The sequence below is a fragment of the Neurospora tetrasperma genome (genome assembly GCF_000213175.1).
Source record: "Neurospora tetrasperma FGSC 2508 unplaced genomic scaffold NEUTE1scaffold_81, whole genome shotgun sequence".
NCBI lineage: Eukaryota > Fungi > Ascomycota > Sordariomycetes > Sordariales > Sordariaceae > Neurospora > Neurospora tetrasperma.
In genome coordinates, this window is record NW_009799179.1 from 2,484,150 (window position 1) to 2,499,095 (window position 14,946).

Genomic DNA, 14,946 nt, shown 5'->3' on the forward strand with positions numbered 1-14,946 from the left:
ATAAGAATGACTTGACGGAAAGAGGTCAATGACCTTGAAATGGCGAGGGGCAAGTTTTATACACCGTCTGCACAAGGCAGATGAAGGGATGGAGGGGCAGATCAGATAAAGCACTTTTGGAGCAAACAGGCTGGCCAAGCATGAAGTCAAGCCAACCTACTGCGCGAACAGAAAGTGGCGACTCCGAGTGGTCTCCGTCGTCACTGCACCGCACTCCGGACTCCGATCAGCAAGCTGGCCCAAATTGGCAGGAGAAGGTACTTGGTGTACTGTAGAAAACTGAACACCGTCAATTGTCTACACTACGTACCTCTTTCCCCCATCCATTGCACCATATCAGCATCTCAGCATCCTACATCTGCAGTGCGCTCTCAGGAATCTGTGCACTGGAATCCATCGACGAGGGTGGGAAGCGATCGGGAGTACCACATTGCGCAGCATCGTCCACCGGCAGGTAATCACCGTGATCTCGGGTCTCTGCCGCGGCCAGTTCCCTCAATGAAACCGTTGAGATGTAGAATGAACAGCGTAATGTGTCACGTCGGAAACGTGTTTCCACCTGCGATTTGCGACGGGAAGCCAGGCTCTGACAGGTTCAGTTGGTAGGTACCTTATCCTCGAGACAGATGGGCTTTCGAAACTCCGGACACCGTCACCGGCGGCTACCTTTGTCTTTGGAAGGGGGGCAAGTCCACAACGGCCAACCGCTAGCCGGCCCACCGTGGTCTGTCTCTGCCGTGACTGCCTTGCAACACATGTGAAGGCGGATAAAGAAATATGTGCGGTTTCCAGCATTCAGACGGAGTGGGAGGTGACGCCTGCCCGGACTCTCGTCCAATGACAGGCGACAGGTGCGAGGTTCTTGATGACGCTTGAGGCTGTGGTGAGGGGGGGCATGACGGTGTTGTGCAGCCCGTATAATATGGATGGTGGTGGTAGCCGTCACAGAAAGGACCAAGGCCGAAATACCTACAACCAGGATTGAAAAAGGAGGATGTCGCGCGAAAATGATAATGGTGTCGAAAGCGAATTCCAGTTCTTCAGTGGCTGCGACTGCCTCTTGAGACGAGACTGTAGAAGGTTGTAGCCGACCCCAGCAAATATGGACACTACAGGTGGAAGTAACTTGTACCTACTGTAATTTTCAGTCCTTCTTGCCTTTCAGTTGTCGTTGTTGTCGCTTTCTTTCGACTCGGGCCATTTCCGAGCAAGGTTTCCTTGGAATCCCACTCCCAATACTAAGTACCTATGAATCGATGTGACGGACAGGCTCCTTGGCTCCATGCTTCTGCAGTGGTTTGAGACTGGGGGCCAATGTACGCCGTCTTGGAAATCGCCTCCATTGCCGATCATCTCATAACTTGGGGTTTCACAGAACTACCGCTCCATTATAAGGCGAGCGAATCATGGACAATATCTGGCTCATGAGAAAACGCAACCAGCCCGTTGGTGATGCAAGGAGGCTCAAGGCTCAAAATCCGTCGACAGAATGGAAGAAAGCCGGTAACCCGTGGCAAGGGCTTACCATCATCTTTGACCGTCAGGTGGTGGCATGCTAAAATGCACATCATCATCCGTCGCCCTCGGTCTGTTCAGTCTTCCATCACGGCGATACACAATGCCCACAAGTCCTTCACCGATTGTCACACAATGGCTGGCCACCTGCAACGGTTGGAGAACCCTGCCGGCCCTGCCAATGAACTGGCATCCGATGCAGTGCGGATAAGTCGACTAGAGGTAGGTGAAAGGAGTTCACGGTGTGACGGTGCAATATTCGATCCGAGGGCTTAGAATACCGTGGCTTCTGCACAGTGGGTGAGCGCCCATTCCTCCGACTCTGATGCCGTTGGTGGGGGCGCAAGGGCGCAATTACAGTGGAAGCTACCCCTCACGAGCCCTTGGTCTCGACAAACGGAGCTGTCTACCCGCCTGTGGCACCGATTGTTCAATGACAGTGACGAAACAGTCAGTCTGAAAATGGCGCATGTTTCACACAAGAGATAAGGATTCTTCTTTTTCTTTTTATCTTGAGTCAAAGCCGGCAGGGCGATGCTCAATAGGCGGGTGTTCCAAACCTGGACATGGTTATGTCTCTGGACAAAAAAAGAAACCACCAAGATCCCCTGACCTTCTGGGTTTTGCGCATGCCGTAGTGCGGCTGCATTCCACCTTGCTGCCATCACTGCAAGCTGAATGCACGATCACCGAGAAGGAAGGTTTCAGTATCGAATTCAGATCTCTCCTACCTTACAGGCAGTTACTGGACTGAATGGCGAGTTTCTGCAGGAAGCTTGGACCACGGACTCTTATCACGACGTCGCTTCCACTGAGGCACGTGGTCGACGCCAATGAGCTGCGCCTCTGCTCTTCATTGAGCAGTCTACTCGTCGGAGGAGATCGATCAACATGGTAACCACGATGAACACGAGGGTAGAGTCGATCCCTTGCGGGGAATACTTGTCGGAATATACCTCTACGCACCATTTCAACCCAAGGAGCGCGGGATGCCCACTCGCTTGACACTGACCACCATCAAGCTTCACTTTTCGCCATGACTTGGATGCCATGAACTATTTCTACAACTACACCATCATCTCTACGCTCATTGGCCTCGAGAGTTGCGGTGTGAAAGCCACATCGCATGCCCAGCCGATACATGGCCTTTTGCAGTTGCCAATCTGGGTATCCCGTCGCTACAAATTGTCGGTACTCAAAAGATTGTCAACTTTCGGTGGTGTGCACGACCCCATCCTAAATCAAACCCATCCCGCCCCAGTTATGCAGCATAACGAGGATTTAAAGACACTCCGCATTCTTTCTGCTACACTATTATCAAAATAGGCTTTATGATTGTAACCTAAATTACACATGTGTAGCATCTTCACTTCAGTTTCTGATTGTAGTAGACCCGACTGCTCCGTGGCTCCAACATTGAGTGACATGGAGGCCTCCGTTAGGGTCACCATCTTAGCCTCTGACAGTTCCATCACTCCCAAGTGGGTCTTCATCGAGGAAAGCAAGACGAACAAGTTGTACTCTTTTCAAGAAGTCCAGTATCTTCACCCGCCTATCTTTCTGTCAGAGCAACTTTACCTTTTCGTCTGAGTTCTTCTCTGTCATCAGGGAAAGACTTGCGATCACAACTGTGTGAGCAGAGACAACCCAGACTCACGCAACATATGAAGGCCATCCACCTGACAGCTTCACACAGTCGAGGACAAGCACACAATGCACCCCAGAAACATACAGCTTTGTCTCAGTCTTGAACCATTGTTCCTTGACTACTCAACCCAAGCAAAAGTTCTTTTTACTTTTTGAGAAAGCACCTTTTTGACCAGCCTCCCTGCAATCTACCACGCCACCCCCCCTATCGTGACAAGAAATCTAAATGGCCATGAAAAAGAAAGCCGTGCTGTCGAGCACCGGCAGACGAAGCCTCCTCAAGACAAAGCCGAAACATTAGATGTGACTCGTGACAATCAGTCCCGACTACCTAACCAACCATCTCAGCACCTCCTCCACTCAAAGTCCCAGGTCTCGCTAGTCGCCTCAAAGTACGACTTTTCGTTGCGCAGAGCACCACGGAAGTTGATGTTCAGAATCCCAAACCCGTCATTCGAGGACGTGGTGCACGACGACCAGGCCTTGTCGGTGAAGTGGTTCTGGAGGGTCACTGCCTTGTCGATTCTAGACGAGCCGTCGTTGGAGAGTTGTCCCTTGCTGGTGGCCTGTTTTTTTTTGTTTCCCCCGTGCCATCTATCAGTCTCGTTTTCTTCCTTACAATTATTTGCTCATTCTCGAACAACAACAACAACAAGAACAACAACTGAAATCAAAGACTTACAGAATCATCCGCACTAGAGCTAAAGTAAACAGTCGAAAAGTAATCCAGCGTCGCGCCCGGGTCCAGCGTCACGTGGCCATCCACGAACGTGTCCTTGACGGAAACCTGCCAGCCGGCCGACACGCCCTGGGCCTGCACGTGCACCTGGCAGTTGGCTGTCCGGTTCACCGTGTTAGGGTACTCGATGGCGAAGTGGTTGAAGGTGAGGGTCGGGTCGTCCAGGCTGCCACTGAACCGGGCCTGCGTCTGTGGGCATCCGCTGCCTGAGTAGCTGATGGAGTTGATGCGCGGGGTCCCTGCTGGGGACTCGGCGAGGGCGATGGTGGTGAGGAAGAGGAGGGTGCTGGTGAGTGTACTGGTGATGGTACCCATTTTGAGTGTTGTGTATTGTTGCAAGTAACGATGATGATGATAGATGACAGTGAGCAAAAAGAGGGAAGTCGGCAACTGAACAACAGGGTTTCTCATGTCCTTCTTATAGAGACTGCTAACGTGGTGCGACTTGGCTTATACCTCTCACCATCCCTCTCCTTCCCAGATACTGAACACCTGCAAAAAGGGTCTAGATCAACCATCGGTATAACGGACGGAACGTGGTAGACCTTGTTCGCCACATAAAGGACGTAGGTCAAATTAAATGCAATGCATCTGAGGTAAATGGAAGGTTATGTTTGATTCGCCTGCCGGTGTCATTAAATTGCTAGATGGGCCCTGTTGGTAGCAGTGCCACTCATTCATGTTCCGGGAACCGAGGGGACCTTACCACATCAGACCCAAAGAAACCAAGAGGCGAAAAGAGGGAGAGAGAAAGAGAGAGAACCAAGATGTGTTGAACCAGACTTTGGATACGGACCTTCTAGGCCCTATTTATCCATATTGGGGCTACCCGCGAATTCGGGCCACCGGCACTGGGATTGGACCAACGGTTCAATTACCACATGTAGTCCCCCAAGTCCCATATATTAACCACAGGTTAACCCAAGTCGCCCTATGTGCCGGGAAGGTTACCTCTACCTCTACCAAAAATAGGTAGCTGTGCCGTGCCCTGCACTGAACTGTCGAATGTGATTCCGTTATTTTCACTGGTTGAGTTCGACGTTGAGGTAGTAGACTGGAAGATACCTAGGTGAACTGCAACTCTAATGTCCATGTCCCGAAAGTTCGTTTAGGTACCTCTACTACCTTAATCGATGTAGGTTTGGTAGGTACCAAGGTAAGGTTCTATAAAGTAACGGTAGAGATGCAACTGAATGTTTGGGATAGTCGACCACCTATTGGATTTGGGGTTCGCTTCTTTTCTTGGCTTCCAGGCTTGGGGTGACTATACTGTTGCGATTGAACGGTTCGACCAACCAACTAGGATATGTATCTTAGTAGGTAGGTCCCTTACCGGACGGGGGTGCATTATACCGCGAAATGGTTTTGTTCATTGGGGAATGGACTAAGTAAATAGGAGGCAAGGGTTCCGTGACTGATATCAAGCTCTAGAGATAGGTGTAGAGGTACTATGCAACCAGACTACTGACGGCAAAGAGGGTCGAACTATTTAGGTCCCAAGTGCTAAATAACTAAAGACGCCGAATTTGTAAAGTTCTTTCACGGGAGTTGTGTGGTAAGTAGGTAGGTAAGGTACCTACTTGGGATGAAAGAACTCTCATTCATAGCAAAGACAACCTATATTCCACGGCACAAAACCCAGCTATGAATCTTGGAAAATTCACGCTTTTGCAGCTGCCACAAGACTGTGTGAATCTCTGTAGTCGTAGGAGCATAGCATCCAAGCACAATGACATTTCACTCAGCCAAAGGGTAGGGCTAGAGGTAATCATCACCATGAAGTAAAAGGGCGATAAGAACTCGCATTGTTGAAACGCAGGTTGTTCGAAGGAAACCTATTTGTGCAGTGGCAAAAAGTTTGAACCCCCAAATGGATTTTCAGGGTCCAGTCGGACGGACGGACGGCCGGACTAAATAAACAACCCAGGCAATAACAAGGTCCCGAGACTACCTTACTTCCAGTCAAGACGGGAGTCTATCAGTGACTGGAACACGCAAAATCGCTGGGCCGTTATTGTGCTGCAGGAAATTCAATATGCAGGACCAAAGACGTTAGAACCCAAGGGGTCCAATCCTATGGTGCCATGCGTGATGAAGTCGGGTGGTAGTGCAATATCCGGCTTGTGGCATGCCGCTCTAGAATCTCTCCAACTCGATTCTGGGGTCACAGTGCCGTTCACGTCCAAGACAACGACTACCTAAAGGTACTTTTTCCCTCAACCTTCTCGGCTGAGCATCATGCGAGATCACATGCGCTGAAAGAAAATCCAGGGTTCAATGATACATGTGTCTGCATTGAATGTGACGAAAGCTCATCCCGTCCTGGCCCGGACCTTGCCCGTAGTCCGTGAACCTCCCGCGCTTTTGTGACGCGTTAAATCGTGACGACTTGGGATCTGGAGCGGTTCTCGATCCACTGCATCTGTCCCGGATGGCGGGACCATAAGGGAGGTCGCTTCGGTACCTAGGTAGGTAAGCAGTGCCACGACGGAACTAATCCCCGTTCTCGTCCCTGCGGTGGTGGTCGAGGTTGTATCGTACCCGCCTGACGTTGACGTCGGATAGGTACCTAGACAAGAAAGGTTCGTCCCTGGAACTGCCAGTGACGGAAGGAGAATTGTGACGCTTCAGTTGGGGCTACCCAGTATCGCATTGTTTACTGTTCGTCGGCCACCAATCCATTCAAACGCGGATGCCGGGAACTGCGGCATGTAGTGCAATGCTGAAGGTGAGTGCAGCAGGCCGGGGCCTATGATGCAGTCGGTAGTGCTTCAAGCGGCCAGGTTATGATGTTCTGTCATGCTCAGCTCGACAACCAGTGCATGCAGTGCTGTGCAGTGCGGAAAGCGTCATTGAGCGAACGAGTGCTCTACTGAGACTGCAGTACACTCAAGAGCTGCACTCACCCGGAACAGCTAAAAGACCAAAGCGTTCAGTTGGTCAAGCTGAGCTGTTCTTGATGGAACGAGTTGCCAAGCCCGCCGCGCACAAATGATGGAAGGAAGGCACCTCCCGTCCTAGCCCATCGCGCCCAGTTCGCCAAACCAAGTGACTGGAAGCCGTCGGTGCTGGACATCTGCCCGTACTCATCAAGCCCGGGGTCGGGATTTACGCACGCAGTCCTAACATGTTGGAATTCAGAGAGCGTTTTTAGGTTGTAAGTGTATATCTAGAGGTAGCCTTGGCGAGTTGTACTCTTTAGAGGTACTTACTATCAGTAGGTGACGAACGCACGGGACTAAAGACGGGAAGAGCCGACAGAGCTTCTAGAGTTGGCGTGAGCGAGAAATAATAACAAAAGTGCTGACATGAAAAGGAGTGAACGGCGCAGAGGGGGTGGGTGAGCGACGACGGGAATGCCTGGGAGACTGCGTGACTGATAGTGACCGGCCCGTGACCACTTCCGGAACACTCGGACAGACGGATTTGTGATCTCGAACACTCCGTCAGAAGCGGGTCGGGACCGCAAGCCAGCTTACCTTATCTCCGGACCGCTTACTATAGCGGACGAGACCAACGATGGCCTTACGCTGGTGTACTTTTACTTGACTGTACAACGATTAAAATCGTGAAGTGCAGTGCAGTGGTGTAAACTTTCACTTCACTGCAGTTCACGGGTTTCTGCCCCTGGGCTCTGTCTGAGCTCGGACCATCCCCCTGAAATTACAGTACGGTCCAGCTGTGTCCTGTACAGGGGGGTTAGGGTTCTTTTCAGCCAATGGCCCATGCCCCCACTGCAGGAGTTTTCTTTGATTCAGACATCAAGATGAACAACGAAGAACCACCAGCAGACGGATTCACAGGTTGACTTAAACAGTTGTTCATGTCACTCATTCATTAGCTGCCTATCTAGGTACCTAGGTAGGGACTCTGTGAGTATGACTTCATGCACTAATGTTTACCGTAACCAACATTCGGATTCCATCATTATGCCGTTTATCCCGCAATGAGAGGAGTGAGGTTCCCGCAATGCACGACTTCCTTCGTATACAAGCTTCAGTCCCCATTTGCGCGCGGGTGGCCTAAAACCCTTTCTCTAAAGGAGTGCCCAAATTCATCCGCCGATATGAGACCATACCAGGTATCGTACGCCATGCATGCCGTTTCCAAAACCAACTCTTAAACTATATTAACCGCCGCACAAACGTCAGAATCATTGCTTCTTTTGCTCCTGAGTGGTAACGACGTATTCGTCACTCTCGTACTGGGGAAGCGCACCACCCTCTTCAAGCTTGGCCAAGTCGGCAGGAAAGTAGATGCCGTCGATGGGAACCGGGTCCTGGTTGTGGAGGTACATAAAGTAGTAGAACATTCCACAGAAGCCGCCGCCGCCGATGACGTTGCCGAGGAGTGAAGGAATGATGCCTGTGGTCAAAAAGTGTTAGTTTCTTCTACACCTGCGAAGGGTCCTAACCAAGAAAACATACCCTTCCAGATGTACAGGCCCACAGTAACGCCAGGGGTGTGGTGCCAGATACCAAAAGGAATGTAGAACATGTTGACGACAACGTGGTCGAGACCGAGAATGGCAAAGCAGAAAACAGGCCACCACATGCCCATGGCACGGGACATGAGATCCCGACCGGCCAGACCGAGATAGGCAGCGAGACACACGAGCCAGTTGCAGCCGATGGCGCGAATGAAGATCTGATGCCATTCGGGAACAACCTGCTTGTTGTAGACGAGGTTCTGGATCACCTTTACCTGTGCAGGATCCGTGAACAAGCCGCCATCTGGAAACAGAGAGACCAATCAGCATTGCTCCAAGGCAATAACTCCCGTCGTCGGACAAGGAGAAAGAAACGACAAAAACTTACAACCAAAGATAATCGCCATGACAAAAAGACAGCCGGCGAAATTACCCCAGAAGCAGATGAACCAGTGCAGCAACATCTTATGCCAGGGGATACGGCCTTGAAGACAAGCCACACCAGTCAACTGTTGGACATCAAGTTAGCATCTGAGAAACAGAAAAACCTGGCATCTTCAACATCCACCCTCCCAAAGTCACATACCATGGTCGAACCGGTAAACAAGTCGGCACCGCTCATAAAGATCATAACCAAGGCGCAAGGGAAGAGAATGGAGCTGAGAGTCTTGACGAGACCAGGAGTGTTCTCGGCCATCCAGGGAATATTAATGGCGACAAGGGTGGCACCAGAGGCGAAGGCTGCTATACAGCCGGCAGACACGGCTGAGCAAAAGACCTTGGCGGGGAACATGTTGGCCTTGAAGGTGCCCAGACGGCCGACGATTTCAATCGTCTCGATAGGGCTGTAGGCGTTGCCATTGCGAATCCAGACGGTATTTGGCTGGTTTTGAATGCGAGACATTGTGGCGGCTTGACGACCAGCTCTCACAAGCTTGGAACCGATGGGTGTTGTTATATGACGGATGGAAGAGAGGCGTCCCCCCGTATTGGGAACTTTGGCCGATGTTGGACGAACTGCCGAGTGTCGAGGGAGGTTCAGGAACTATGTCGCGCCCAGCGAGAAGTGAGAGCTGTTCGTGACGGTATGAGGTTGAGCTGAGGTGAGCTAGGGTGGTATGAGAAGAGAGGATGAACCAACGGCTGACAAACTTGGACCAAGGTCGAGGCAAGCGGTCCTTCAAATGTATGTGAGCCGGACTGGGGAGACAGGCCTAAAAAAGTAGTCCCCCCAAAGCGGTGGATATCTCGTGGCTCCTGTGGTGGAGTCGAGTTCCAACACCAGGTACACCCATCGACATTCGAGACCAAGAATGGAAGGCCCTATCCCTGTTTGTTGAGATATGAAGTCACTCCCTCAGGAGCATGTTCATGGTGGTGAAGCGTACGCGTCCGCGAGTTTTGCAACTCTACGGACGGCAAACATGGAAGTTGGACCAAGACTCGAGTTCCGAAATCGAGGCTCAGGAGAGAACGGATAAGGAACGCTATTGACTCTGGATGAACACCCTGACTCTCACGCTACCAGTGAGACTGTGGAATTCCAGTTGTTTAGAACCGGAGCTGCCCAGGTCTCGTCCGGGATTAGCACGGCAGGGTGAGGACAGAAAAACCTGGGGTTGAGGAGCACAAAATGTGCACAAGATGAAGTGAAGTCCAGACGCGGCGCACCGGCCCCGTACGCATCCGGGTCTTGACGGTTCTCGGAGTCGGTATAAGTGGTTCATGAACAGCACAAACCCCCAACGGTGACTGCTTCATGTGTCGAATGCTCACTTGACTATCCCATTTTTCCCTTCCCCAATGTCATCTGTTTCGGATGGCCCGTAACCCCCACAACAAGAGGGCGCAAGTGAAAGGATCGTGGAGGAAGGCTTTTCTCCAAAGGGGGGTTCAAAATCTCTTGCTTCACCACAACAAGGGAGCAAATTTGACCGAGGCGGTGGGCCCCATCGAGGTGTGATGACTCGCGCCATACCCTGCTTACCGTGATCAGCTGTGATCAAACCCCGCGGAGTCGCAGAAGCTTACACATAACCCTCGATGACCTTCCTTTGATTCTAAATCCAGCGGTTGTTGGATCACCAGCAGTTGACTGTGGACCATATTGCCTAACGGGCATCTTTGAAGTGCATGGCGACGATGCTTGGGGTTCTCTTTTGCGTACAAAGGTCCGTCGACGGTGAAGCGTGAGTCTTTGCCGACTGTTCCTTCCGCAGCGGCCTCTCTCGAATCTCCATTCTGCCTGAGGTTAATGCGCGGTCTGTCGTGTGCGACCAAAAGATAAGTGTAACCCCCTTTTCTTCAGGTTTAGCCGAATCCAAGGTAAACAAAGCAAAGGAGGCAACGAACGCCCAGACTGCCCGGCAATAACGAACCTCCTTGTGTCCGTTGGGCCGTGCGCTTGGCGGGCAGCCGGCAATATCGAGGTAGCATTGCGTGAACCGGCACCGATACGGCTAGCACGCGACACTCTGCGCCCCATTACATGGAACATTCTGCGCACCAACAAGTGCGACGCTAATAGCGTACGACCAACGGGTAAGCCAGGTCTTGGCAGAGACGACGATCTCGACTGACGAGTCGACGATGAGCCGATTTCTGAGCAGCCGGCGAGCATGGTGTCATCTGCTGAGCACTGCAAGTTACAGCGGCACGCCTGGCGCTGTATTTCGTTCGCATAGCAGCTCTATCGGTATCGTCCGTACTGAAGCCCGTATTGTAACTTGCGTGCGTAACCGGGGGATTGGCCGTTCTCAATTGTCATTGGCGGTCGGTTGGCGGTTATGCGTTGGCGCGGGAGGTTGACCTGGGCGGGAGGAACAGATGGGGTCAAGGGAACGTGGAGAAAGCCCCGAATGGAAAGCTTAAACCCGACGGGGGTGTACAGGTACAGTGAGTGAGGAAATCTTGTAATCCTTGAAAACCCCCCCATGAATCTGCGACCTCCCATTAGGAACACCCCAGCATCCCACTCTGCGCTCTTTCCGCTGCACAGACTTATGAGCCTCCCCTTCCAGATCCGCCGTCGATGCTTGCCCAATCCGCACAAAGCCGCTCTCACCTACTCCGCTGCCATTGTCAACCCTGTCGGCGACAAAGGATGTCTGTGACAACCGCTCATAATTCACTACATGTGGAGTAGACCCTCTTATCTTCAACTCTTGTGGAGAGCCACGGACGAAGGAAAAGGCAACTTCGTGCCGGTCATCAAGGATCTCGGATACAATGGCGGAAAGTGGTGTGTTGTCGACGTGTTGCGGCAAGAAAGCTGGAAATCCGGTTGTCGGTCGTGACGGTGTAATGCCGGCGTGCCGTTCTTCCCATCAGTACCATTTGTCCTCCATGATCTCGGTCGGAGAAACCCTGCTCATACGAGCTACTCTCCCAATTGCCGCCTATGGTCCAGCAACTGGTTACCCGTGAGCGCTGGTCAAGATTCGTTGTCGTTCTCGGTATAGCAAAGGCTGGCATGTACGAGGCCAAGCTGAAGAAGCATGAAGGCGCCCTCGAAGGCCGTTTCAGGCCCGCTAGGAGCACGAGTATCATAACTATCGTCCGCCGGTGGACACTGGGCCTCTCGACTCCTTGATTTCATTTTTCTCCGCTCGTCCTTGAGGGAGCGACACCGACTCTTCGACCTCAGAGCGGGATTCAACCGTGGGAAGGCTTCCAATGCTCAGCGCCGCCTCCTGTTGTGGACCAAGGGCACAATTCCAACCCACGCAGCTGACTGACGTCAGCCACTTACACAATGAAACAGTCTTTTGTACCGGATGAACTGGAACTCGCAGGAGGTATCATGACATCAGAGATATGAGCAACAGACACCGGCCGATGATCCCCTGGTCCAGCGGCTCCGATGATTCCACACCGACCTTGCAGCAGCAGCAGCAGCAACAGCAGCAGCAGAGCAGATAGTATCTTCTCCCAAGAATCATAACGCCAATCTCCAAACCCACGAAACACCAACTCAATTATTTTGGACGACAACGACAACGACGACAACCCTCTTGCTCGGGCTAGAAGCAACAAACAAAAAGAAAAGGGAATGTGGTGCCGAGTAGGGCAGGGAGCCCGAATCCGGAGCGGAAAAAAGCAGATCTAAGGCCCTAGCTTAGCCGAGCGACCCTGTTCTCGAAAACCTTGCCAATCAACGGTTCCCGTCCGCCGCGCGAGTCTCCTGTTCACTCGTCTGCGCTCCCCGTCTCAAGCGCCAAGCTCGTTGCTGTTGCTGGTCGACAGTATAACAAAGCTCATCCACAGGCGACGCCATGGACACAACACCAGTACTTTCGGGGGGCCGAGACCACCGGGTGTTGACTGTCTCTCTGCAAGGTCTCGACCTGGCAACTATTGCACTCTCTCTAGCAATTTCCCGAGACGGCACACATCTTGGGTCCCCGCCGGAAGATTGCCTAGAGCTGGGGAAAACTGCCCCCATCTTCACCTCCCGGGGCTGTTCCCCATGGAGCTCGCCCAAAATCTGGTTACCGTTATCCTCTATGCCAGCGGCATCGTCAAGCTTGTCGCAACTGGTGGCTGAGTTACTGAGCGGCGACCGAGTGACGTAAATGACGTTGTCACGTGGATGGACAATTGCAGATGGGCCGTTGGCAGAGCTTGAAGCTGGAAATCTTCACCGCCATCCCCATCCGACAGGTTTCAATGTTGATGCGACACTGATCCACCAAGGGAGGTACTTGTCATTGACATGAATCTTGGTATCGGTCTCGTCCAGGTTTGCGGTTACCCTGTTCCCACGCTCTTGCGTCGAGGCGATCGACATACCGCTCCCACTATCACCACCATCACCACCACCACCATCGGCCCCCCGAGCTTCGATGTCGGATATTCACAGCGCGGCTTCTATTCGGAACAATCCAGCATAAACGCGACGGTCATAGTTGTCGTATTCGTCCACGCTCGACAAGGCGCCCATTCCACCTGCTTTCATCTTCGACATCGGGCTCGTTGTGGTGGGGTTTGAGCGGCGCCGTCGTTGTGTGAGAGAGTGAGTGAGTCCCTGGATCCTCGCCTACTGTGGAAGTTTCTGCTGTGGGTGCCGTGTAATAGGGGTCATCAAGAGGAGACTGTGGTCGTGGATGTAATGGCTTAGGGTGGAGAATAGCCGACCGAAAAAATCGCTGAATAAGCGGCTTGAGAATCATGATACATGCACAAGTGATGGCAGCATTGACTTTTGCACTCGTCAAGAACATGAGTGTCGTCATGTTGGATGTCGAGTCGAACAGCTCATATGTCTTGAGCGATGGTGTAAAGTTCTTTCGGTTGTTTTCGATGGGAACCAGGAGGTGGAGGACAGAGACGATGCAAATGCTGAACGAGCGGGAAACAGTGAGCCATGCTAAATATGATAACCGGCACTTAGCTCCGAGAAAGGGGACGAGCAGGCTGGTTGGTGTTTCTCGACTGACAAAAGCCCAAACCAAACACATCAGCTAGGGCCGTCTTCTGCTGCCGTGGTAGCTTCGCTCTGGAAAAAGCCGGCATGGCAGAGGGTTGCGAGAGGGACACATCCGCTCTATCCAGCTGTAGGTGAAGATGGGCTGATAAAGTAGTAAGATGGAGATTCTGGTGAAGGCGAGATTAAGAGAGCACTAGTGAATGATCCCGTAGAAGGCTGCTTGGGTGGTGCCTCTAATAGCAGTGGTCATTTTGGTGAGGACAGCCCGGACGGCCTCTTCATCGCGTGTTTCTGCGTTGTCCAGGCAGCGGGGTCGATCCTCTGCGACCTGAGAAGTTCATTCTCCTGGCCAAAGTAAAGCTGCGGACTCGATCTGTTTGGGACACGTCGTATGCGGAAACGCTGTTGCCAAACTCTCGGACTTGTCGGTGTGTTTACTGCCAATCTTGGTGAGAAGTCCAGCGGTGGTGGATTTCGGAAAGTGTGAGGTGTAGAGGTATTGATTGAAATTTGGCTGCTGTTGCGATTGGCTGGGGAAGGTGAGTTTTGGGTTGCCTCAGCTCGATATTGCAACTCCGTCGCTCTTGCCCTCGTCATGTTATACCTCTAGAGGTAGGTACCTACCCAGACCATCCAACCCCGCGCCTATCAAATCTTTGATCTCCTCCAACTGATCGAGGAAGTCACCCGGAGGTGCGAGATCTTCATCGGTTTTAGTTACGCCAGGCTCAACCAAGCGGCATATCATTTTGATGTTCCTACGGTGGCCCAAGTTTGGGTTATGCTCAATTGACAAAGTTTGGTTGAAAAAGAGTCCCTGACAGTGGCAGCCGCTAGACTCGCACCGAAGGGTGTCATTCAGATTCCAGTACTAATACAACTCCGACATCCAACCCCAACCCCAACTCCAACACCAGCAATGAAGCAATGAAGCAATGAAGCAATGAAGCAATGAAGCAATGAAGCAATGAAGCAATGAAGCAATGGGAGTCAATGGGAGTCAATGGGAGTCAATGGGAGCTGATAGGAGGAGGTTCTTTGACTTCGCGGAAGGTTTGCCAAGGTCTTGGGTAGCAGTGCAAATAGACCCCTGGACCTTCTCCAAATTTAGGCGTCTTTGGAATTTGGGGTATCTCTACCTTTTAAGGTAACAGTGCAAATGGATCTCCTCCCCTCCGCTCCCATTGA

The 14,946-nt window shown here is 52.1% G+C and overlaps 4 protein-coding genes across 4 annotated transcripts; 1 reads left to right on the forward strand and 3 right to left on the reverse strand.

The window, feature by feature from the left end:
• Positions 1 to 3,506: 3,506 nt before the first annotated feature.
• NEUTE1DRAFT_55917 (uncharacterized protein) lies at positions 3,507 to 4,216 on the reverse strand (the record flags this gene model as incomplete). The annotated part of the gene is made up of 2 exons (XM_009857319.1): positions 3,507 to 3,728; positions 3,845 to 4,216. The coding sequence occupies 2 exons, from the start codon at positions 4,214 to 4,216 to the stop codon at positions 3,507 to 3,509; spliced, it is 594 nt and encodes a 197-aa protein (XP_009855621.1).
• A 3,768-nt stretch (positions 4,217 to 7,984) lies between these two features.
• On the reverse strand, positions 7,985 to 9,234 carry NEUTE1DRAFT_71147 (uncharacterized protein; the record flags this gene model as incomplete). The annotated part of the gene is made up of 4 exons (XM_009857320.1): positions 7,985 to 8,266; positions 8,329 to 8,634; positions 8,719 to 8,839; positions 8,917 to 9,234. The coding sequence occupies 4 exons, from the start codon at positions 9,232 to 9,234 to the stop codon at positions 8,055 to 8,057; spliced, it is 957 nt and encodes a 318-aa protein (XP_009855622.1).
• Positions 9,235 to 11,730: 2,496 nt separating this feature from the next.
• NEUTE1DRAFT_141886 (uncharacterized protein) lies at positions 11,731 to 12,251 on the forward strand (the record flags this gene model as incomplete). The annotated part of the gene is made up of 2 exons (XM_009857321.1): positions 11,731 to 11,894; positions 12,125 to 12,251. 2 exons carry the CDS (start codon positions 11,731 to 11,733, stop codon positions 12,249 to 12,251), a joined length of 291 nt encoding a protein of 96 aa, XP_009855623.1.
• Positions 12,252 to 13,231: 980 nt separating this feature from the next.
• On the reverse strand, positions 13,232 to 13,844 carry NEUTE1DRAFT_114001 (uncharacterized protein; the record flags this gene model as incomplete). The annotated part of the gene is made up of 2 exons (XM_009857322.1): positions 13,232 to 13,698; positions 13,769 to 13,844. The coding sequence occupies 2 exons, from the start codon at positions 13,842 to 13,844 to the stop codon at positions 13,232 to 13,234; spliced, it is 543 nt and encodes a 180-aa protein (XP_009855624.1).
• Positions 13,845 to 14,946: the final 1,102 nt, after the last annotated feature.